Consider the following 26,415-nt stretch of genomic DNA (forward strand, 5'->3'; position numbering starts at 1 on the left):
AGGATTAAATAATATTACACATAAAACTTAAAACTTAGTACAGAACTTAGCACATACCAAGCTTTTGATAAAGGTTTTTTTCTATTATTATTATAAACTTCCTCTGTACCTGTATTTGTGCAGATCCCACAACATAAAACAATCAATTCAACCAGCTCTCATCTTCAAAGCAATACAGCAAGGATGTAAAAAGTAGAGGTTCTGGATTTAAATCTAAATTCTGCTACTTGCTATATCTTAATCACCTTGAGAAAGTTACTAAACCTCTCTCTGCCTGTTTTTTCATCTATAAAATGAAAATTATAAGAATAACAATTTCACAGGACTTTTGTATGGACTGAATAAACATATGTGAAACACTTAGCACAGTGCTTGGCAATAGAAGTGCTTTATACAGGTTAGTCGTTATCTTTATTATCTCAAATGCCATCACTAACATGAAATCTTTAATGATCACCAATCAGATGAAATCTTTCCCTCCTCGTTTGGGGGCCCAATGCATTCTGTCATCTTCTTCTATGAAAAATTCTGTCTTCTGTCATACTCATTTTTCATTCATTCATCCATCAAACATCCACTTAAGCACTAGAGACAAAGAGATTAACCAATCACAGTCTCTGACCACAAAGAAGCTCAAATCTAGCAGTGTATTGGCTAGATCAGAGGTAAGTAAAGTTAGCTTACACATAGTGATTTTATAGCTGTGGGTCCAGCTGCCTGTTTTCTAAAGTTTTATTGGAACATAGTAAAACCATTTGTGTATATATCATCTTCAATTGCTTTGGAGGTACAATGGCTGAGTTAAGTAGTTGCAACAGAGACCCTATGGCTAATAAGCCCAAAATATTATTAGTTAGCCCTTTAAAAGAAGTTTGTCAACCCCTGGGTTAGTTGACAATTTTCTTTAGGAAAGTGACTATGTCTTTCCTACATATGACTTCATGTAATCAGTACAGATGCTCAGTATTTACAAAATAAAATTAGTAATCTACATGAGAGATATATGTAGTTATATTTTTATCCAAACTATTTATTTGAAATAGTAAATGGAACATCTCATTCCTCAGCTGTGCCAGATAACAGTGTACTGTTACCCAAATAAATCACAGTAAAATTGCTGCTTGAGAAATATACGTTTCATTAAATCATAAGTATATTTTCTTTTTCAATACCATCATTAAAAATTATATTTAAAATAGTAAGATGACAAAAAATCTTTTTTTGCTCTCAAATCACATCTTAGAAAGCAAGGGAAGAACACTTTATATTTACTTGAATCCAGCTATGTAACCTCCCTTAACCTCTACTTAAAAAGTTTCTTCTATAATTCAGTATCAAATAACAATAATAATAAGAGGTATGATACAGAGAAAAGAACACTGGACTTGAGTCTTTCCAGCCTTGCAGTTACTAGACACAAAACCATGAGCAAGACACTGAATCTATATGCCTCAGTTTCTTCAGCCTACAATACTGTGTGGATATTCTAAAAACTGTAATAATATAAATTTTTAAGCAAAGGGCTACGAAAACAGGCCCATCTGTTAACAGGAATGTCTAAACACTAAATGAGAGAAAGTAGAGTTAGCATTCTTTAAGGTAGTGTAGAATCCCATCCACTTGATTAACTATACACCAAGGATATGCCAACTGGTAAGAAATGGCCCGAGACAGAATTCTAAAATTCCATTTTGGCCCATTTTAAGTTCTGGGGCTAACACTTGCCTGTTGAATGGAACATCTTGAAGGATCCGGTCACTGCAAAGTGAAAGGAGGCAATTCTTCTGTAACTAAAGAACCAAAGGGAGAAAAAAAATTCCTGAATAAAATATTGTTTTGTTATTTTTTAACTAGGTGTAGCTTCTGTAAAAAAAGGAAGATCACTGATGAAACACCAATTATTTCTTACAACTTTTGTTCTGCCTCCCTACTTTTGAAAGACTAACTTCCACTGGATCCATGTGAATTTACTTGCGCATATTTTTGTCTTTTCTATTAGATGAGACAGGATAATAAAAAGAATTAATATCAGCTAATCTCCCTCCCTTCCGGTGACCTTTGGGTGGGTCCTGCTTTGTCCTCTATCCACCTGGCTCCCAGAGACCATAAAAACCAAAGCCTAGGGGTGCTTGGGTGGCACAGTCGGTTAAGTGACCAGCTCTTGATTTCAGCTCAGGTCAAGATCTCAGGGTCCTGGGATTGAGCCCCAAAACATGCTCCACTCTCAGCGGGGAGTCTGCTTGAGGATTCTCTCTCCCTTTCCCTATACTTCTCCCCGAACCTACACACATGCATGCTCACTCTCTAAAATAAATCTTGGGGCTCCTGGGTGGCTCAGATGGTTAAGTGTCTGCCTTCAGCTTGGGCCATGATCCCAGGATCCTGGGATCCAGCCCCGCATCGGGTTCTCTGCTCAGCGGGGAGCCTGTTTCTCCCTCTCTTCTACTGCTCCCCCTGCTTGTGCTCTCACTCTCTCTGTAAAATAAATAAATAAAATCTTAAAAAAAATAAATAAATCTAAAAAAAAACGAGGGATGCCTGGGTGGCTCAGTCAGTTAAGCGTCTGCCTTCAGCTCGGGTCATGATCCCAGGGTCCTAGGATAGAGTCTGCCTGCCACTCCCTCTGCTTGTGCTCCTTTGCTCTCTCTCTCTCTGACAAATAAATAAATAAAATTAAAACAAAAAACACACACATAAAAAACAAAGCTTAAAGCTCATCCAATTTGGCAACTGCCCTCAATGAGGGAAGCTGGCTTTAATGATCCACTCACCAATCTGGATTGCCATTTTTTTTTTTAAAAGATTTATTTGAGATTTATTTTTTGGCCTCTGAGTATTTTTTATTAACTTGCCAACTGGCTGCTAAGTTTTAAGAATTAAAAATATGATTTTTATATTTTCAATTTTCATCTGAGGCTAGGACAGGTTATGAAGCCCACCATACAGCTAGAAGTAGAAAACCCACGTCTTACTCATTTCTGTATGCCAGTACTTGACAGTGCCTGGCTCAGAACAAATGTGCTATGGCTATTTGCTGAAATTATCACAAAGTCAAGATTGAGGGGGAAGATGAGTTTTTTATGGTTTGCACTATTTCCCTCAGCATTTGGATTTAAATACTTTTAGGCAGGGAATGTACTCTTTAGTTTTCTACTTCTCTGTTTTCCTACACTCAGTCATACCATAAATTTATTACTTTACCGTCTGTCTACAAAGGCATTTTAATTTCCAGCCTTGGTCTATTAAATTGAACTGTATGTTGGTAGAAGATGGGTAGGGGACACTAAAAGGACTATTTGAATAGGAATTCCCACATGCTTACCTGCTGGTGATTGGGAAAATGTTCCATAGCTTTGAGCAGCAAATGGGTCACATCAGCCAGGAGTCGGACAGGCATTCCTGCAGCAAGATCCTGCTTAGTTAAGTTAAACACACAGGCGCTTGCAGCAAGTTGTACTGGCAAATTCATAGGGTGGTTTCTCATCCCAGTAACCACAAGCTGGAAAAAAATTAGTTCTCTTTATTCACATTATTAATACCAGCCCTCTTAACATAGAAACTTTACTTTGTTGATCTGTAACAATTTCTAAGATGTCTTATCTTTTTTATCCTCATGTGCAAAGAGCCTAGGGCATAGCAATCACTTATCAACACGTAGTTCCTGCCCACCTGGTCCAGGAAGGTATCGAGTTGTTCATATCGAGGGATTTTTCTGTAGGGCTAATGAATCTTTTCTATTCAGATAACTCATCTTTGTATTTCCCAGACCTAGTACAGTGCCTCTTATATGCTAAGCACTAAATAAATTCTTACTGATTTTAGAGTAAACCAGTAGCAAACTTTTCACTTTCAAATCCCCAACATTCAGTTTCTTGAGAACATTGCTAAAGTTATAGTACAATAAAATCCATTTGCTTCCCTCTGGCCTAGATAACTGTTTCTCATCTTTTCCCCTCTCCTCAGACCCCAACAAATCCTCCCAATTGTCACTATCAGCTAAAGAACCTTGCTTCCAATTACACTGAGAAAATTGAAACATTCAGAAAAGAACTTCAGATTCTCACTACTACATGCATCCTCCTTATCAGTACATAAACATGCATATGCTGCCTTCCTATTACCATAAATTATCTTTTTGGGTTCCCCTCTAAAGGTAATCCCTCCACTTACATGCTACATCTGTCACTTCTTGTCTACTCAAGGACATTGCTTTGGCTGTTCTTCTATCTCTTATATCAATTTTTTATTCTGTACTGGATCATTCATATCAGCATACAAAAAAGCTATTTTTCCTCTCATCTTAAAGAAAAAAACCCAAAAAACAAAAAAACAGTTCCTCAGCCAACTACCATCTTTTTCCTCTGCTCTCCTTTGCAACTAACTAAATTCCTTAAAAGAATTCTCTATATTCTTTCATTTTTCTCTGCACCATTCTCTGAATGAATGAATGAGTAAATATTTCAGATCAGGACTAGAGGTCCTTTGTTGCTCAGGTTCACAGTAACCAAAACCAAAAAAAGATAATTCATATACTAAGTGCCAGTATCCTCTGGTATATATGGAAGGGTGACTGGTGTTAGAGATAACATCCCAGTGACTGAAATTTTATTGGTTTCTGTCCAAGCACCCCATTCTCAAAATTTAAGATAACGGGGTGGTTAAGTAATTTCTGGCTCTGCCACTAACTTACTGTTACTTAACTGTCACATACCTTTAGTTACACAATCCGTAAAATAAAAGATAAAACTTATCTATTGGAATTGTTGTGCCCACTAAATGAGGCATCAAATATAATACAGTCCTACACTCACTGGTTTCAAATGTGTATTAGGATTATCTTGGGAGATTATTAAAATGCAGATTCTTGTACCTCATCCAGCCTAATTGAGTCTAAATGTCTTAGAGTGGGGTTCACAAATATGCTTTTAAAAATAAATAATATTCCAGACTTCTGGTGGACAAAGGACCACAATCTGATAAACACAACCCTAAGCAATTAACAAAAATTAAGAATCTTTCTTTCTTGGGGCACCTGGGTGGCTCAGTTGGTTAAGTGACTGCCTTCGGCTCAGGTCATGATCCTGGAGTCCCTGGATCGAGTCCCGCATCGGGCTCCCTGCTCGGCAGGGAGTCTGCTTCTCCCTCTGACCCTCCCCCTTCTCATGTTCACTCTCTCTCTCATTCTCTCTCTCAAATAAATAAATAAAATCTTTAAAAAAAAAAAAAAGAATCTTTCTTGCTCTTCAAAAGCTATCTTGGTTAAAAGATTTTAATTGGGAAATATCATGAATTAATGATGAAAGCACAGGTGGCTCAAAAGTGGCATGGGAAGGTACCTTATGGAATTCCAATATTATATGTCTTTAAAAAGTCCATATGGAAGCAATACAATACAGTGTTGTGATTCCAGTCATATACTTCCATTTTCTACTGTAGATGGTGAAAAAAGTTTCACACTGGTCACTGGTTTTAGGTAGTTAAAGGTGAAGTGGAAGGCATTTATACCGCTTACTGACACTACTATAAAACGTCAATAACACTAGGCAACTACCTTCTCTCTTTCTCATTTATGGCTAACAGCTGAAATCATACCTCATCAATCCCATTACCAAACAAACAAACAAACAAAGACAAATGCAAATTTTCACCAATTTTCTTCACAAAGCCATCATCTGTATCCAGGGAGATAATTTCAAAATTTTTGTATCCAGTTTCTTATTCTTACCTTTAAAATTTCTGGCTTTGTTTTTTCCATCACATGAGTCAGGCTAAAAAGGTGAAATAGAGCTTCCCGGACAAAGAATGCCCGCTCACTGTAGCGCTTCAATGCTTCTGCAATCTGAGTTTCATTGGCTTCTCCAGACACCTTTGAACATAGCCATAAGATTAGCTTTTAGGATTTCTTCAACCCTCTAACTTTCTCTAGCCAAACATCATTTGTATACATGGCGTCCAGGATAGCCATTTAAGTCTTGAAACAAATGCGAATGATTACTTTCCAACCCACCCAGAATAGTCATCCTATGAAGGTGCTAAAGAGATGTATGTTAGATAGACTTACCCTACTATAAGCCTATAGTTAACATTTTCTATACTGCACCTTAAGTAAATCTTAAGATATTTAACACTATTTATAAAGCCTTACCATGTGATTAGGCCCTTATCTGTCTCTTAGAGTAACTCCTTAATTCCCCTCAACTCATGTTAAAGCTACACTGGCCTTTTTTTCCTGATCTTTCAATAAGCCAAGCTCTTTCCCAGCAAAAGGCCATTATATATAACATCTTCTCTGACTGAAATCTTCCTCTTTCTTTGACTAATTTCTAGTCATCCTTCCCTATTCAAGTTAAATGACACTTCTTTAGGGAGGCTTTTCCTGACCCACCAATCTAAATCAGGTCTCCCTAAACATCTCCTTCATAACCATTATCATAATCCCCCCACTCAACTGATCCATTCACCACTGTACCCCAACAATTAGCATTATGTGTGGTTTAGAATAAGCGCTCAATAAGTATTCACCAAATAACTGTGTCAATTAATTCCCCCAGATTTATCTAGCTCCCATTCAGCATCAAGAGATTCTGTTCAGGGACACCTGGCTGGCTCAGTTGGTAAAGCATGCAACTCCTGATCTCAGTTGTGAGTTAAGCCCCACATTTGGTGTAGTGGTTACTTTAAGATTTTATTTATTTATTTATTTATTTATTTATTTGAGAGAGAGAGCGTGCACGTGCGCGCGTGAGTGGGGGGGGGTGGGGCAGAGGGAAGAGGGAGAAGCAGACTCCCCATTGAGCCGGAAGCCCTATGTGGGGCTCGATCCCAGGACCCCTGAACTTTCTCTTAGATTTTTTTTGATTTGTAAAGACAGTGAAATACTGTGTGAAATAAAAAAGACTGTAAGAGGGAAAATGTTTAACGATTATCTCAGTAAGACTTAATTTACCCATATTTGGTTGATTCAACTGCTTTATAATATCTATATGAAATACAGCCTCAAGTTATCTTTGAATGTAAAATTAAAGAACTTTCGGGGTGCCTGGGTGGCTCAGATGGTTAAGCGTCTGCCTTCGGCTCAGGTCATGATCTCAGGGTGCTGGGATCAAGCTCCGCGTCAGGCTCCCTGCTCAGTGGGAAGCCTGCTTCTTCCTCTCCCCCTACTGCTCCCTCTGCTTGTACTCTCTCACTCTCTGTTGAATAAATAAATAAAATTAAAAAATATATATTTAAAAAAAAGAACTTTGTTACTGGAATGTTAAATATTCTAAATGAATTTCATTGCATGTATGTTTTATTCAGTGATCAATACTTCTCTAGCCAGTGGGCGCCTGGGTGGCTCAGTTGGTTAAGCGACTGCCTTCGGCTCAGGTCATGATCCTGGAGTCTCGGGATCGAGTCCCGCATCAGGCTCCCTGCTCGGCGGGGAGTCTGCTTCTCCCTCTGACCCTCCTCCCTCTCATGCTCTCTGTCTCTCATTCTCTCTCTCTCAAATAAATAAATAAAATCTTAAAAAAAAAAAAAAGAAATCTTTCTAAAAAAAAAAAAATACTTCTCTAGCCAGTGATAAACCCTCAAGTCAAGTAGTCTGACTCCTCAAACTACAAGCATCTTCAATTCAACCAATTTCATATACTAGATGATAAAAAAACAAGTATCTGTATGTACCGGTTTCTGCAAACAATTTAAAATAGAGGTGGGGCACCCAGGTGGCCCAGTCAGTTAAGAGTCCAACTCATGGTTTTGGCTTAGGTCATGATCTCAGGGTCAGGAGATCGAGCCCTGTGTCAGGCTCCATGCTCAGTGCAGAGTCTGCTTAAGACTCTCTCTCCCTCTCCTTCTGCCCTTCCCCCCTGCTCTCTCTCTCTCTCAAATAAATAAATAAAATCTTTTAAAAATTAAAAAAAATAAAACAGGGGCAACTAGGTGGCTCAGTCAATTAAGCGTCTGCCTTCGGCTCAGGTCATGATCCTGGGGTCCTGGGATTGGCCCCGCATTGGGCTCCCTGCTCAGTGGGAAGCCTGCTTCTCCTTCTCCCACTCCCCCTGCTTGTATTCCCTCTCTCGCTGTGTCTCTGTCAAATAAATAAAACCTTTAAAAAATTAAAATTAAAATTAAAAAAAATAAAATAAAAAGTACTTAGTAAATGTTTTTTGAAATGGATCACCTCTTCTGCCTAAAGACTTATATGGATCTTCACTGCGTATTGATTACTGCAGTTCAATATAGGAGTCTTAGTTCAAGGGAGAAGTCTAGCATATAGATCTAAGGACCGAGAAATTTTTAAATATTTAGAGACCTGGGAAATGAGAAAGAACCAATAAAGGAAATTAAGCATGGTAGTCAGAAAAGCTTGAAAAAAAGATAAGAGTGATATCTAGGAAGCTAAGTAAAAATGAGAATATTGAGTTTTGCACATTTCCAGTGATTCTCAGGAACTGGAACCACAGCTTAGTAGATAACCCCAAAGTCTGGGAATGAGATGGCCAACGAATCCTAGTTGTGGAAAAATGGAAGGTTCAGAAAACTGATGGTGACAGAAGAGCAAATTGGGTGGGGAAACAATGACAGAGTTAGAAATTCTATGGTAAGAAAACCCTCTGTGTTGGGACTAGAAATTGAGGGGAAAGTAAAGAACTAAGATTCTCCAACAGAGACAATGTGATGTAGTGGAAAGGACACATGCTTTGGAATCAAACAGTCCAAGATACAAAGGCAGACTCCAGTATTAGCTGGCTGTCACCCTTAAAGCCATTCCCCCTGAGGACAATAATACCTCTCTCACACAGTCAAGAGATCAAACTAAGTAATACACATGAAAGTGCAAAAAACAAACCTCTTGTTCTTATAACCACCCACTCAGAGTACTATACAATGCCTTATAAAGAGTACTGGGGAGTCACAGTGTCTCTAATTCTTGCATTCCTTAGTGTGGCCTAAAAAAACAAGACATGTAATGCCAAAAAGCCAACCTCAATTTATTAATTTTTTAAAAATATTCACTTATTTGTGTGTTTGTTTGGATTTGGGGAGGGGCACAGAGGGAGAGGGAAAGAGAAACCTAAGGAGACTCTGCACTGACTGCAGAGCCTGACATGGTGGTTGGGGTGGCGGGGTTGATCTCACAACCCTGAGATGATGACCTGAGCCAAAACCAAGAATCAGATGCTTAACTGACTGTGCCACCCAGGTGCCCCCTCAACTAATTTAAAGCATCACAATCCTAAAACAATCATTTCAGACAAGTGTTTCAACAACTTTGCTAAACTGGACAATTTTTTTTTTTAATATTTTATTTATTTATTTGACAGAGAGAGAGAGAGAGAGCACAAGCAGGGGAGTGGCAGGCAGAGGCAAAGGGAGAAGCAGGCTCCCCGCAGAGCAGGGGAAGCCTGATGTGGGACTCGATCCCAGGACCCTGGGATCCCATGACCTGAGCCGAAGGCAGTCGCTTAACCAACTGAGCCACCCAGGCGCCCTAAACTGGACAATTTTTAAAAAGGAGATGTGGCAATCTCAGCTCTCCTCCCTTAACATGACTTACTATTTTTCAGTTCTCAAATCAGTAAATAATTTAAAAAGAACATCAATTTTTGTATATAGTTGAACAAAAGGGAAAGTTCAATGATCTCTTTTTAAGTTTGTGTTTTGTTTTGATTTGAGTAATCTCTACACCTAACATGGGGTTGACCTCATATCCCAAGATCAAGAGTCCCATGCTCTTCCAACTGAGCCAGTAAGGTGCCCCCCAATGACCTCTTTTTTTTTAATTTTTAAAAAAGATTTTATTTATTTATTTATTTTTATTTGACAGAGAGAAACACAGCGAGAGAGGGAACACCAGCAGGGGGAGTGGGAGAGGGAGAAGCAGGCCTCCCGCAGGGCAGGGAGCCTGATGGGGGGCTCGATCCCAGGACCCTGGGATCACGACCCGAGCGGAAGGCAGCCACCCAACGACTGAGCGACGCAGGCGCCCTCTTTTTTTTTTTAAAGATTTCATTTATTTATTTGAGAGAGAGACAGAGAGAGCACAAGCAGGAGGAGTTGCAGGCAGAGTAGGCAGAGGGAGAAGCAGGCCTCCTCACTGAGCAGGGAGCCCGATGTGGGGCTCAATCCCAGGACCCCGGGATCATGACCTGAGCTGAAGACAGACGTTTAACCAGCGCCCCCAGTGATCTCTTAAAAAAAAAAAAAAATTCTTTTAAAACAATGATTCTCAACTTTGGCTGGAATATTGCAATCACCTAAGGAGCTTTAGAAAATACTGATGCCTGAGTGCTACCTCCCTGTGGTTCTGATTTAATTGTTCAAGCTCCACAAGTGATTTCTTTTAATTAAAAATTTTTTGGGGCGCATGAGTGGCTCAGTCATTAAGCGTCTGCCTTTGGCTCAGATCATGATCCCAGGGTCCTGGGATTGAGCCCCGCATCGGGCTCCCTGCTCTGCGGGAAGCCTGCTGGTGTTCCCTCTCTCGCTGTGTCTCTCTGTCAAATAAATAAAATTTAAAAAAAAATTTTTTTTTTCCCCAGGGGTGTGTGGCTGGCTCAGTTGGTAGAGCATGTGACTTTTTTTTTTTTTTTGGTGGGGGAGGAGGGGTAGAGAGAGAATCCCAAGCAGGCTCCATGCCCAGTGGAGAGACCCACGTGAGGCTCGATCCCACAACCCGGAAATCATGACCTGAGCTGAAATCAAGAGTCAGGTGCCCCTAAAGCATGTGCCTCTTGATCTTGGGGTCGTGAGTTTGAGCCCCACGTTGGGTATAGAGATTACCTAAAAATAAAATCTTTAAGAAATAATAAATAAATAAATAAATAAATATTTCCCCCAGCTTTATCAAGATATAATTGACATATGTCATTGTGTAAGTTTAAGGTGTACAACATGATGATTTGACACATGTATATATTGGGAAATGATTACCATAAGGTTGGTTAACATATCCATCATTTCACATAATTACACTCCAGGTGATTTTAATTGTAGTCCAGGTTGAGAATCACTACTTCAATGTTTACAGAGGAAGAAACTAGATAATGATACCAAATAAAGTAGGTGTTTCATATGGTCAATATTTCAAAGTAATAACGGCTCCATTTGTGAAATCAAACTTGTTTCACAAAAAAGAATAAAATATAAAAAATAAAAAACAAAAAAAACCCCACAAACTTGTTTCACAGAGGCATTGTGAAATACAGATATCCTACTAGTCTCAATTTTATAACTTAGTCTAATTCACTGGAGGGTCTGTTGGTTGTAAGAAGAAATAAGCAAAAACTGTACTGCTCTGGAATCATACCTATTATAGGATCTTTGCCTTAAGAATATTATTTAGCTTAACATACCAGGGACACATTCCTTTCATCCTTTAGGATGAAGGTCAAGCTCACCTCATCTCGGAAATTCTCCCTTAACTCCCAGCACACAGGGATTTCTTCCCCTTTTAATTTTTAGAATTCTTTACTATTAGACCAATTTGTTAGGCAGTTAAGTAACATTACAATAGTAATTTACGTTTTTATATTTCCTTCATCAACAAGCCCTGTGCTAAAAATCTGTTTTGTTCTATAACAAGTTGTTAAGTAAGGTCCTCACACTTCTTGTTGCCCTGCACCTGGCTTATGCGACCTTTCCAAGTCTGGCCCTGGTGCCTACTTTTCCAGCCTCATCTCATTGCTCTGTGACTTTCTACTGTTGAGCTCTAGCCACAGTGGCCTTTCTTTCAGTTCCTTGGATGTACTGTGCTCCTTCCTACCACACATATTTTGCATATATTATTCTCTCTGCCTGGAATGTTCTCTACCAAGCTACTCACCCTTAAGATCTCCACTCATTCATCAATTCTTCAGAGAAGCCTTAAATTAAGTCAAGTCTCTCTGTTAAACACTCTCATATATAATACTGCATTATCTTCTAGATTTTAGCACAATATAGTTTAAAGCCTATATACAGGCATGTATATATGATATACATATATATGTATGTGATATATATATTTAAGTATATGTATTTATGTATATTTAAAGCACACGCACACACATTTGGCACATGGTATTTGATTGCTTGACTCCCTCACTAAATTACAAGCTCCATGAGGGCAAAATCATGTCTGTTTGGCCCCACCATCAAATCCCCATGCCCAGCACAGTGCCCAGCACTTGATAAAATATTGAATGAATAAAAAAGAGTAACTCAAAATCATTTTCTACATTCTATTTTTTAAGGTCTAAATTTACAAATAACCTAAGAACTAAGATGTTTATAAGATATTTACAACTAACCTTTCCTTCTCCTTTTTTGAATCTGTCATGATTACTCAAAAAAGATACCTTGCCTTTTGGGTCACAATATCCACTTCTAGGCCATCCCTGACTCTGCTCCAGGTAGGATCAAAGGATGCTTCTGCTTAATTAAGTGTAGGCAGTAGGGGGAAAAAATGGGGCTCTGGAATTACATGTAAATCCAAATGTTGGTTCTAACTGTAAATCATGTAATTTTTTTTTAAAGATTTTATTTATTTATTTGAGAGAGAGAATGAGATAGAGAGAGCATGAGAGGGGAGATGGTCAGAGGGAGAAGCAGACTCCCTGCTGAGCACAGAGCCCGATGCGGGACTCGATCCCGGGACTCCAGGACCATGAGCCGAGCCAAAGGCAGTCGCCCAACCAACTGAGCCACCCAGGCGCCCTAAATCATATAACTTCTGAGTCTATGTTTCTCATCTGTAAAATGAGGCAAATACCTATCAATATAAGGCTTCTAGAGGATTCACAGTGTGTATTAGAAAAATATTAGTTTTCCTTAAACTTGTCACAATTGTATCCTTCAAGGTCTGACTCAGATACCATCTTTTCCATCAAGCCCCAAATTCTCCAGCTGGAAGAAATTTCTTCTACTCATTACACTGATCTTTGGGTTTATAGTTATTTATGATTGTATCATCACCAAGACTAAGCTCCTTGAAGGCAGATCCTGTATCTTTTTCATCTTTGAATCCCAAGTACCAAGCAGACAAATTTAAATCATTAGGCATGAAACACCTTAAGAAAAGCAAAATTGCACCACTTCTACAGTAAAGATCTCCTTGGAGAACTTGACTTCCCAATGGATATCAATTCAACAAGGAGTATCCTTAGTTTTTTAAAGTGACCAATTAGAAACGGTATGTTACAGTGGTTCAAAATATCTAAATATTACCATCATGAAAACTATCATTTATCCAAGGCCTACTACGTGACTTGCACTTTACATATACAATTATTAATCTTTAGAAGAATTCTGTTAGATAGAATATCTGTTTTATAAATAAAGAAATGGAAACCCAAAAAGTTACATCCTTATCTTGGTCTGGGTCACAAAGCAAGCAAGCTAGGATTTTAATTGGGATTCTCTGACTCTAAAGCAAGCCCTTTCCACTATACAACGCCGTTTTTCGCAGACATGTTCCATATATTGTTAGACATTCATCTTAATGGAGCCTTATGCAGCTAAGACATCGGTCAGCCTGACAAAATAATACATTTTAAAAGTCTAACCTTCAAATGTCCTTCACCGGTGAGGAATTCAGAGTAACCTGCATCAGTGGCCAGCAAACCTACAAACTGCATGCTGGGCCGTTGTTGTATGAAGGCTTCAACAGCTTTATCTGTCACGTGCTTTCTCCCAGAAACATCTAGGGAGACAAGGTTGGGTAGGATATCCTTTTGTTCTAGTAAGCGAAGAGCTATGTCTGATGTAAACTGTTTGTCATCTGAAATATCAAGATGATTCAGATGTTTTAGTTCCCGAACAACATCCAGTATCTGGGTAGTTGTCATTTTTAAACATTTCAAGTGGTGCATGGTTAGAGACTTGAGTCGGTCTTTGCAGGCCAGCAAAGCTGTGATGTCTGTGATTGAGGTGTTAGAAATATCCAGGCTCTCTAATCTTGGCAATGAGGCAACTTCAGCGAGGTCTTCATTGTAAAAGAGAACATTGGTAATGCTTAATGCTCGAAGGCCAGAAAGCCGGCTGAAGCACCGCTCATAAGGATCTTCGAGGGAAAGAGTTAATGAGTTCAGCACGAGGCACTGGAGATTTTGCTGGATCCATTTGTTACTGCCAAGCCCACTGATGATGTCTGTAATCGTGATGTCTGCATTCACACCTGTAGCATCAAGTTCCACTAACTTGTGATGGCAGAAAGCTTTCCGGAAAGCAACAGCAGAGATCTTGGCTTTCCGAATGCAAGCACGCTTTAAGCGCATCTGGTTGCCCCTGAAAATACCTACAGTTCCATCATTCAGTAGACCTGGAAAAAAATAAGCAGCACTTTAATTTCAAAAGATAATTAAAGAACAGCTAAAATTTCCAGCACACTTTACATCTCCAAAGCACACCCATGTAAAAATATTTCATTTAATATACATAACAATTCCATGACGTAAGAATATTATTATTACAAGTTATAGATGAGTAAACTAGGGCTGAGAAAAGTGGCTTTCCAAGATCATGGGGCTAGTGAGTGACTATGGTAGATATTGCAGATATTCACTAACATCTGGTTCTACTTGTCTTCCTGGACACGCAGACAGCTACATTTCCCAGCCCACCCTTGGAATTAGATGGGGCCATGTGCCTAGTTCTGACCAATGGCCTATAGGCTGAAGCACCTGAGAGCCAGTGCATGATTTCCTACGCTACCTTTTCCTGCTATGACAAATAAGGAGTCTTCAAGTTCTAGACAGTATAGATTTCTGAGAGTAGAGCCTCCATCAGCTTGGATCCAAGAGTGACCATGGAGCAGAGCCCTCCATGGACTTGCAGCATTTGAGTGAGGTATAAACAAACTTTATGTTAAGCTATTGAATTTGGGGAATTAATTTGTTACCAATACATTACTAGTCTATCCTTCAATTTCACTATAATACATTATTACACACACAAACATATATATACACACATATATTTAGCACATACATATCTACATTGAGATCACTGGCTAGATCTAAAATCTTATTAAAAGGATCTAGAGGTTATAGTCACTTTCTGTCAGATAAATTCAAATAAAGTGGATACAGGAACCTCTTAAAGTCCCTTAGAGATCTACCCGACTAGCAATTAATAGTGCAAGAAAGTATATGATGCTTTGGAACCACATCAATCTCAACCATATCACCATATCAATGAAATATTTCCTGTGAAAGTAACAGCCATGCCAATAAAAGACAGCCTAAGAACAGTCTAGGGTGAGTGAACAGTTAGGACCAGGTAAATAAATAGCCTGGAGTCAAGGGAAGAACTCTAAGCGGCACCTCTGGAGACTCATACTAAAGATACGGCTTGGGCTGCTAGCTTAGTCACCCTTATATTAGAACTAAAGTATTTTTTTAAAGGGAACACTGCTTTCTAGTGGATTCTGCAGACTTATTCGTGGTTAAAGAGTTAAAATCGGGGCGCCTGGGTGGCTCAGTTGTTAAGTGTCTGCCTTCGGCTCAGGTCATGATCCCAGGGTCCTGGGATCGAGTCCCACATCAGGCTCCCTCCTCGGCGGGAAGCCTGCTCTCCCTCTCCCACTCCTGCTGCTTGTGTTCCTGCTCTTGCTCTCTCTGTCAAGTAAATAAATAAAATCTTAAAAAAAAAAGTTAAAATCAAGAAAAACCTTTACCTGTCACAGTGGACAAAAAGGATTATATATTAGGAACTCCATTATTCTAGAGCTATACTGTCCAAACCAGTAGTTACTAGCCACACACAACTACTGAGCACTCGAAATGCAGATAGTCCAAACTGAGGTATGCTGTAAGTGTAAAATATACAACAGATTTTGAAGATTTAGTACAAAAAATGTAAAATATCTCATTAATAACTTTCATATTGACTACATGTTAAATGGTATTTTGGATACATTGGGTTGAATAAAATTATGAATTAGTTTCACCAGTTTCTACTTTTAAAATGTGGCCACTAGTAAATTTAAAATTATATATGTGGGGGTCCCTGGGGTGGCTCAGTCAGCTAAGCGTCTGCCTTCAGCACAGGTCATGATCTCAGGGTCTTGGGATCGAGCCCTGTGTTGGGCTCCCTGCTCAGTGGGGGGCCTGCTTCTCCCTCTTCTCCTCCCCCTGCTTATGCTCTCTCTCTCCCTCTGACAAATAAATAAAATCTTAAAAAAATAATAAAATAAAATTATATACGTGCCTCACATTTGTGGCTCATGTTATATTTCTATTGGGCAGTGCGGTTCTAGAGATAGTCTTAAAATTCTATTTCAGGGGAGTACATTTCATAGTAAGGTTCCAGCCATTGAACAGTTATTAAACAATTATTATATGTCAAACACTATCAAATGTGTATACAAAGAAAATTAAGACATGCCCCCTATACTCAAAGAATTCAAAATTCCACGGAGTGAAAATCTCAAACAGTGTAACAAAATGAGATCTATGTTGTATCAGAGTCAAGTACAAAGTACCATGGAAACAAAGAAAAAGAAGCAACCCATCATTCCTGAAGATCTAGAAAGATTCAACAGCAGAGGTAATCTTTGAGTAAGTCCTTCGAAGATGAAGGAAAAATTCAAGGATGGAGAAAGAAGGGTTGTATTAAAGGAAGAATAAATAGCATAAACAAAGCCTTAGCATACATATATCAAATCATGTTGTACACCTGAAACTAATATGTTATATGTCAATTTTATCTCCATTTTAAAATGCCCCCCCAAAAGGCCTCAGAGATGTAAAAGCACAACACATAGTTAGAAAATGGCAAGTAGTTCTACATTGCTTGAACGTGAGAAACAGGCAGAGCTATAAGATGTTTCCCTGATAAAGAGGGGAAGAACATTAGTAAAGACCTAGATATGACTGAGAACATGATGCAATCCCGGAGATTTAAGCACGCAAGTGCGGAGAGGCAAGAAATGAGGTGGGAAGGTAAGTTAGGGCTAGATAACGCTGAAAGATAAAGGGAAGAAAAGCAGATCAGCCAGGGACCTTGGGACCCCAAAAATGATATGGTGAGGTTCCTGAGTTTTTTTCTTGCTCCATATATCCCAGACTTAAAGTTGAAGAAGTTGGTAACCCAGAAATGCTGAGAAGCGGAGACAAAAAAAAAACAAAAACAGGGCGCCTGGGTGGCTCAGTCGTTAAGCGTCTGCCTTCGGCTCAGGTCATGATCCCAGGGTCCTGGGATCGAGCCCCGCATCGGGCTCCCTGCTCCGCGGGAAGCCTGCTTCTCCCTCTCCCACTCCCCCTGCTTGTGTTCCCTCTCTCGCTGTGTCTCTCTCTGTCAAATAAATAAATAAAATCTTTAAAAAACAAAAAACAAACAAAAAAAACAGCTCCAAAAAAAATCATCTCATTGTAGCTAAAGAACCAGGAAAAAAGTTTAGCAAGACAGAAAACTTTTAGACAAGAACTACTTTACTTCAGCCAAATACCACAGAAAAGACTGTGGTCCCACCCTCCCCCACACCAGCAAATGCCATGAGGGGAGCCTAGACTTTTACCCTTGCTAGCTTTAACTAGTTGCTCCAATCTCCCCACAGGGAGGTGTTAGAGAAGTCTGAGTAGGGAGCCAGGATTTTCATCCATGTTGGGCGGTAAGAACCACTCTTTCCCCTATGATGGCAATGGATACCATGTGGGGAGCCTGGACTTTCACATTCATTTGGCAGTAATGAGGTGCTCCTCCCTTTTCCTACTGGGTTGGTCTCAAACAAAGCCTGATGAAGAATCAAGACTTTCACTACTGCCCAACAGTAATGAGGCCACCTCACCCCAACATGGTATCAGTGGAGGCCAACTGGGGAGAGAAATGAGGTATTCACACCCCTCTCAGCTAGGGAGATATCAACAGAATCCTAGTGGGGAACCAGAATGCCATTCCCTGCATAACAATGATGAGAAGTCCCATATCTTGGGTGTCAACAGAAGTCAAGTGGGAACCAGAACATTTACCCCAATCTGGCAATAACAAGGCAGTGCCTCTACCTTCCCCTGCTGGAGTGGTGTCAGAGACACAAACCAAAACAGAAAAGTCTCCTAATATCCTAAATGTCCAGATTTCAATAAAAAATCACTCGTCATACCAAGGATGAAAAAAAGAAAATCTATAGATGTCAACACTGAGATAACAGAAAATGTTAAAATTATTTGACAGATTTTATTTTTTTGAAGATTTTATTTATTTATTTGTCAGAGAGAGAGAGAACAAGCAGGGGGAGCAGTAGAGGGAGAGGAAGAAGCGGGCTCCCTGCTCAGTGGGGAGCCTGATGTGGGGCTTGATCCCAGCACCCTGGGATCATGACCTGAGCCAAAGGTAGACACTTAACCAACTGAGCCACCCAGGCGTCCCTATTTGACAGATTTTAAAGAAGCCATCATAAAAATGCACGTGAGCAATTATAAACATGCTCAAAAGCAATAAAAAATAGAAAGCCTCAGCAAAGAAATAGAAAATATAAAGAACCAAATGGGGCACCTGGGTGGCTCAGTCAGTTAAGTGTCTGCCTTTGGCTCAGGTCATGATCTTTGGGTCCTGGGATTGAGCCCTGTGCTGGGCTCCCTGCTCATCGAGTCTGCTTGTCCCTTTCCCTCTGCCCTTCCCCACCCCCACTCGTGCTCTCTCTCTCAGGTAAATAAATAAAATCTTAAAAAAAAAAAAAAAGAAGAAGAACCAACTAGAAATCTTAGAACTGAAAAAAAAATAATGGTTGGGCTCAATAACAGAATGGAAGGAACAATAGAATCAGTGAACTAAAAGATAAAACAATAGAAAATACCCAAATTTAAATAACAGGAAAGAAAAATAGACTGAAGAAAAAAAAAAAAAAACTGAACAGAGCTATTTGTGTCATTGAAGTCCCAGAAGAAGAGAAAGAGGGCAAGGCTGAAAAAATACTTGAAGAAATAATGGCTACCTATCAGAATGACTCAAACAGTATTAATAGCAAATGCTGGCAAGTTTGTGGTGAAACTGGATCAGTCATATATTACTGGTAGAAATATAAAATGGGACTGTGACTCTGGAAAACAGTTTGGCAATTTCTTAAAACCTAAACACGCAACTACCATACAATCCTGCAATAGCATTCCTGGGAATTTATCCCAGAGAAATGAAGACATATGTTAAAACAAAACCTTCAAATGAATGATTACAGCATTATAAGATTCATAATATATTATATTATATTCATAACAGCTAAAAACTGGAAATTCAGATGTCCTTCAGAGGATGAATGTTTATACAAACTGATATACTCTGAAACATGGGCTACTCAGCAATAAAAAAGAATGGACTGATAAACACAACAATCTGGATGAATCTCCTCAGAATTATACGGAGTTAAAAAAGCCAACTCCAAAAGGTTACATACTGAATGGTTCCATTTACATAATATTCTTGAAATGTCAAAATTACAAAAATGGTTGCCGGGGATTATGGAGAGGGAAGGGGCAGGAGAGAAGTGAAGGTGGCTATAAAAAGACAACATGAAGGATCTTTGTGGAGACAGAAATCTTGACCATACATCAACATCCTGGTTGTACTACGGTTTTACAAGACACTATCACTGGAGAAAGAGGATCTCATCTAAATTATTTATTACAACTCCACGTGAATCAACAATTATCTAAAAATACAAAGTTTAGCGGGATACCTGCCTGACTCAGTTGGTAGAGTGTGTGACTCCTGATCATGGGGTCATGAGTTTGAGCCCCATGTTAGGCATAGAGAATACTTGAAACAAACAAACAAACAAACAAATCTTTGGAGGCACCTGGCGACTCTTGATCTCAGGGTTTTAAGTTCGAGCTCCACATTGGGTGTAGAGATTAGTTAAAACTAATATCTTGGGGTACCTGGCTGGCTCAGACAGTGGAGCATGCAGGTCTTAATCTCTGGGTCATGAGTTTAGGCCCCATGTTGGGTTTGGAGATTGCTTAAATAAATAAACTAAAAAAAAAAAAATCTTGGGGTACCTGGGTGGCTCAGTCAGTTAAGTGTCTGCCTTCTGCTCAGGTCATGATCCCAGCATCCTGGGACGCAGCCCTGTGTCGGGCTCCCTGCTCACTGGGGAGCCTGCTTCTCCCGCTCCTCCCCACTCTTGCTCTATCTCTGTCGTTATTTCTGTCTCCCTTTCTCAAATGGATGGATAAAATCTTAAAAAAAAAATCTTTAGAGGTGCATGGGTGGCTCATTGGTTAAGTGTCCGACTCTGATCTCAGCTCAGGTCTTGATCTCAGGGTCGTGATTTCAAGCCCCGCGTTGGGCTTCATGCTGGGCATGGAGCCTACTTTTAAAAAAAATCTTTAAAAACAAACCAACAAATACATAAAACCAGGTTTAATTAAAAAAAAAAAAAGATCACTCTGAGGAAAATTGAAGGCGTGCTGACATGGAGTTAATTCCATCTGATGACTTCAATTTTCTTGCTTAGAGTAAATGGGAGAAAGTCTGAGAAGAGCAAAGAATATCTGAAACAATTATTAGGAGCACTAAGTAGCTGATCAGGGAAATGCTCAAAAACTCCTGGGTAGTGCTGAGAGGCCCCATCTTTATATTACTGACTTGACTCTTCACCATTCAGGTCTCAGCCTAGTTACTGCCTCCCCAGAGAAGCTATCTCTGACCATGCAATCTAAAGTAGATGCCTTCTCTTTTTATGCTCTATGACAGAATTGTGTTTTTTCCCTCAGAGAACTGATCACAAGTTGTAATTCCATATATGTTTGTTTGCTCCTTAACTACAGTTAAGAAAGAAATAAGTTCCATTGAATTATATGATCCATGAGAGCAAGATTCCTGTGTACACTCAATACCTAACGTAATGCCTGGCACACAACAGGTGTTTGATAATTTTCTTCTTCTCTGGTTCTTCCTTCCCATACATTTTACTTCTATTGGGCCTCTTCGGAACCCACTAGTAACTCCTTTCACACATACATTAAGGATCTTCTGCTAAGGACCCTTGTACAAACGAAAAATGGAAACAGATCCTGAGTTAGGACTAATGTTTTCCTATTCACACCACAAAATATATTTACACATTTTAAAAAAGATTTTATTTATTTGACAGGGAGAGAGAAAGAGAGAGAGACAGCACACAAGCAAGGGAAGTGGCAGGCAGAAGGAGAGGGAGAAGCAGACTCCCTGCTGAGCAGGGAGCCCAAAGCAGGGCTGGATCCCAGAACCCTGGGATCACGATCTGAGCCAAAGGCAGACACTTAACTGACTAAATCACCCCAGTGCCCCTATTTACACATATTTTTTAATGTTAGTTTTGTCTTTTACAGATGAAACTTTAGACTCTTCAGTTAATTAAGACTCATTTTAATCTTATAGTGACTATCACAGTGCATTACAAAATTTGCTCTCAAATTTTGATATCATACACATACATGTAGTAAAACAGGTTACTCCTGGCCTCTCTGGGTCATTCTACATTAAGTAAATGTTTCTAGTAACTAAGTTTAAGTCTCTACATTTAAGAGTAATAAAATTAAAAGAGCAAAGAATTTTAAAAAGAGCATGAGATCTAGATATCAATCCTATGTTAAAATCCTGGTTTCAACATTTATTTGCTATTTGACACTAGACAAATTATTCCACAAGTCTAAGATTCCTTATCTGTGAAAGGAAGACTCCTTATCTGTAAAAGGTAAGATTCTTTATCTGGGGTGCCTAGATGGCTCAGATGGTTAAGCGTCTGCCTTCGGCTCAGGGCATGATCCCAGGGTCCTGGGATGAGTTCTGCATCGGGCTCCCTGCTCAGTGCAGAGCCTGCTTCTCCCTCTCTCTCTGCCATTTCCTCTGCTTGTGCTCTCTGGCTCTATCTCTCTGTCAAATAAATAAATAAAATCTTAAAAAAAAAAAAAAAAGATTCTTTATCTTTTGTGTGCCAGGCACTATGTTAGGTATTGAATAATTATATTTCCCTCACAGGGACTGCTGTGAAGATTAAATAATATATATAAAAATAATTTTGTAAACTGAAAGCACTACACAAATGTCATTACTATATCTGAAGGAAATCTTTCTAGATTATCTTCCCCTTCTTTCAAAAATAAACATACTGAAGAATCACCTTTTTTCTTTCTTTTTTTTTTTTTTTAAAGATTTTATTTATTTATTTGAGACAGAAAGAATGAGAGAGAGAGAGAGCACATGAGAGGGGGGAGGGTCAGAGGGAGAAGCAGGCTCCCTGCTGAGCAGCGAGCCCGATGCGGGACTCGATCCAGGGACTCCAGGATCATGACCTGAGCCGAAAGCAGTCGCTTAACGAACTAAGCCACCCAGGCGCCCTCACCTATCTTTTTTCTATGACCAATAATTGTACTTGCTACAATGTATTTAAGCTAAATCTTCCTTTACTGTCATACTATCCACCTGGGTTGTTAGTCTGCAGCCTGTGCCCTTCAGATTATTAATTCTTAATTTGTTATGGTTAAAGAACCAAGGTAATTAGAACCATGTACATTTAAGAATATGCTGCAGGTTATCTACACTGATGTGGGTGCTATCCAGATATATCTGTGGGAGGAGGTAAGCTTAGTATCCTCCTACGCTATCATCTTTCTCAGTACTCCCATTTAAGAATATGCTCTAAATGAGGGTTCCTCAAGGGCTTTTTTTTTTTAATTTACTAGAGAGAGAGAAAGAGAGCAAGGCAGAGAGAGAGCATGAGCAGGGAGCAGAGGAAGAGGGAGAAGCAGACTCCCTGCTGAGCAGGGAGCCAGATGCGGGGCTCAATCCCAAGACCCCAAGATCATGACCTGAGCAGAAGGCAGACATTTAACCAACTGAGCTACCCAGGCATCCCAAAGGCTTCTTTCAAGGACTAAAGTACAGAAGCCTAAATGCAAGGATTTTGCCCCAAAGCATTTTTTATTTCTTTCTGGTTTAGGCTATAGACAGCTGAGGTGACCTGCAATGTGACCTCCAGAGAAGTGGGGTACGGCTCGGGGAATATAAGTCCTTAGTCACCTAGAAAGTCTAGTTGACTGTTCAAGGATGCAATCCATTATGTTTCAAAAGGTATTACTCTTTTTTTTTTCCCCCAAAAGGCATTACTCTTTTCAATTTAATCCCAAAACAGAAGGCTAAATATGTCAAGGTGCATCAATTTAGATTAGGTACACAATATAACACAGAGGCATTACATTAGATGGCAAATATCTTATTCTGATTCCTAGCTCTTAAACACACACTTCTTGGAAAACTTTTAGCACCATGACACAGAATAAGCAATGACTATGACAAGAGAATCAAAGATCCCAGTAAGTAAAACTCTTTAGCACCGGGCTTATTTTAATAAAAACTACTACCAATACCATTACTCCTTTGAATTGGGAAAATAAGAAAAAAATTTGAATGTAAGTAAGTTAAGATTTTCTAAAATCATTATGTTATTAGAAAAAATATTATCAATTCTAAGTGTTCATAGAACTTTTTTCCATTTTATTATGAAAATGTTCAAATACACAGAAAAATTGATGAACAACTTTTTAAAATTGTGACAAGAACTGGCAGTATGTTCTTTTGCATATTGTCAGTAGTATCTACTCTTTTTTGTTTTTCAATTTTTTATATTTTCATTATTATCTATCTTAATCTACATCTGACAAATTCATAAGTTGAATTTCAAACTTGTCATGTAACATACAACACAGCCTAGAAATACTATAAGGCTTTTTTTCACAGATTGCTTTTTTAATTTTTATTTTTACTACTGAAGTATAGTTGACATACACTGTTATATTAGCTTCAGGTAAGTACTATCTACTCTTGTCTCTTTTGCAAAGAGATTAATTCAGAACAGTTTTTGGGGAATGAGGCAGGAAATAACATTGGGGTAATACAAATGGGGACAGCAAGTTATTTCTCTGACCCTCAGTTTCCTCATCTTGAAAAGAAGAGGTAGAAAACACATTCTGATGACACTACTCCGGAGGGTAATTTTTAGTTACACTTACTTAAAAACTACTTCCATTATTTTACCCATATAAAGCATTTGCCACAGAGCTAGTATATAATAACAAGTATCTAATAAATGTTAGCTGCTATTATTAGCTATCAGTAGTTACAGTTCAAAAAGAATCTATATAATAACAAGTATCTAATAAATGTTAGCTGCGATTATTAGCTATCAGTAGTTACAGTTCAAAAAGAATCTGGCAAATTAAGACGTTATTTATTTATTTTTTAAAGATTTTACTTATTTATTTGACAGAGAGAGACACAGCGAGAGAAGGAACACAAGCAAGGGGAGTGGGAGAGGGAGAAGCAGGCTTCCTGCAGAGCAGAGAGCCCGATGCAGGGCTCGATCTCAGGACCCCGGGACCACGACCCAAGCTGAAGGCAGATGCCCAACGACTGAGCCACCCAGGCGCCCCAAATTAAGACTTTAGTTAACATTTACTTTTTTTTTTTTAACATTTACTTTTTTGATTTACAAGATTAGTTATATGTATATATATTTAAATTGAATATGTTGGGCATAGTCATTAAATTGAGACCAGAAAGAAATGAAAGCACTGACATAATCTCTTAAATTATTGTGCAGCTTTGTAAGGGACCTTTAACTTTACCATATGTAGTACCTATTGATATTAACCCAGTTCCTTTGGCAGGCTGAATTCAAAGACTACAGACTTGAGCAACTTAGTGAAAACCAAGGAATTCAAACATCTTCCAAAATTATTCCAAAATGCCTCAATTATACCCTTATTTCTCCCACCCTTCCTTGGAATGCATTATGTGGATTCATACTTTATATATATATAAAGCCACAGCAAAAGTGTACAGCTTATCTGGCATCTAGGAACAGGAATATCTCTAATGTGGATGTAGGAAGATTGTGTGGCAGTGAAAACAGCACAGATTTGGAATCAGACAGACTTTCATTTGAACTAGGACTCTACCATTTACTAGCATTATGACCTTTAACAAGTTACTTCTCTGAATCAGTTTCCTTATCTGTATATGAATGGGATAATAATGGTTATTTTATAGGGTTTTTGAGAAAATTCAAGGAAAGCATAAAATGCCTGGCACGTAACAATCAGTAAATGATATTATTATTGTCACATATTCATTCTATTTTATAGTTGTGGACAAATTATATTTCCTACTTGAAAGAGTTTATAAACCAGAAATTAAAAAGGCATTATGTATTTCAACTTAATCAGAAACAACAAAAATCCTCTACATAAACAGAATTCCACAGATAAGACTTTCCCAATTTATTTTCAAAATTTGTTTTTGAAAACTGAAGTATTAAATTAGCTATGCTTTCCCAATTCAAAGATCAAAAGCAGAAACTTGTTTTTCCATAATTGTATTTATTTTTCCCACTGCCAAATGAAGATGTAAGGTATTTTATACCAGCAAACTTCTAATATTTGATTTTTTTTTTAAAGATTTTATTTATTTATTTGACAGAGACATAGAGAGCACAAGTAGGCAGAGTGGCAGGCAGAGGGAGAGGGAGAAGCAGGCTCTCCGCCGAGCAGGGAGCCAGACATGGGGCTTGATCCCAGGACCCTAGGATCATGACCCGAGCCGAAGGCAGCCGCTTAACCGACTGAGCCACCCAGGCGCCCCTATACCAGCAAACGTCTAAACGGATATTTTGAAAGATAAGTTATTTTTGCCAAGGGAAAGGCAAAAAAAAAAAAAAAAAGAAGAAGAAGAAAGAAAAAAAGCAATTTTCCTAAATTAGAAAAGAAAAATGCTTATTCCAAATTACATAGTAAGTATCAGAACAGGCAAAAATAAATGAATTCCTTTTCCTGGAATCAGACTCATCTGGCCTTTTCTAAGAAAATAATTAAATGGCCACAGCAGCACTTCAAAATCCAATGCCAATTAACAGCACATAATTCTTATTTCCTCTGCTTATTTTTTTTACCATGAAAAGCCATGGTCTGAAGCAGTCGATCAGCCACTTCCTGTGGGAATACTCCAGGTTCCTGTAGACACAACGTTCCATCTTGTCTTGCTGAACAGAACTTCTCAAGGTGAGTAGTCAGGAAATTCAAGCAGATATCAAGTAAGGAATAGGGAGATGCTTCCTCCTTGGAGCCCAGGAAAAAACATAAAGGGAACACAAAAGCCAACAAGTTAGTTTCCAGAAAAGTAGAAAACAAAACATTCATTTACACATTCAACAAGTATTTTTACTCAGTGTCTATCATATGTTAGATACTGTGTTAGGCAGTGGGAATATAATAGGTAACCCATGTTCTCAAGAAGAAGAGAAACATTTAAACAAGTATTTACATAAAGTACATTACATACAATATTAGAGGTCATACTGAGTAGTATGTAAGTACAAGCAGGGTGCCCTAATCAGTCAAGGATGGTCAGGGAAGACCTCAGAGGTATAGCAGATTAATCTTCCTAAATTACTACCCATGACCCTCCCCTGTTCAAACCTTC

The 26,415-nt window shown here is 38.8% G+C and overlaps 1 protein-coding gene across 1 annotated transcript in view; it reads right to left on the reverse strand.

Moving 5' to 3' along the window:
* The window catches only part of ZYG11B (zyg-11 family member B, cell cycle regulator), a 67,798-nt gene that overhangs the window by 21,609 nt on the left and 19,774 nt on the right, over positions 1-26,415 (reverse strand). The window contains exons 2-6 of the mRNA XM_035018538.1: positions 25,886-26,051; positions 13,530-14,284; positions 5,726-5,866; positions 3,323-3,499; positions 1,726-1,790 (exon numbers count right to left, since the gene is read on the reverse strand). Of these exons, the coding sequence (XP_034874429.1) occupies positions 1,726-1,790; positions 3,323-3,499; positions 5,726-5,866; positions 13,530-14,284; positions 25,886-26,051 (1,304 nt within the window). The remainder of the gene's footprint in view (positions 1-1,725; positions 1,791-3,322; positions 3,500-5,725; positions 5,867-13,529; positions 14,285-25,885; positions 26,052-26,415) is intronic.

The sequence above is a fragment of the Mirounga leonina genome, unplaced genomic scaffold, assembly GCF_011800145.1.
Source record: "Mirounga leonina isolate KUSES-001 unplaced genomic scaffold, KU_Mleo_1.0 Mir_173, whole genome shotgun sequence".
Lineage (NCBI taxonomy): Eukaryota > Metazoa > Chordata > Mammalia > Carnivora > Phocidae > Mirounga > Mirounga leonina.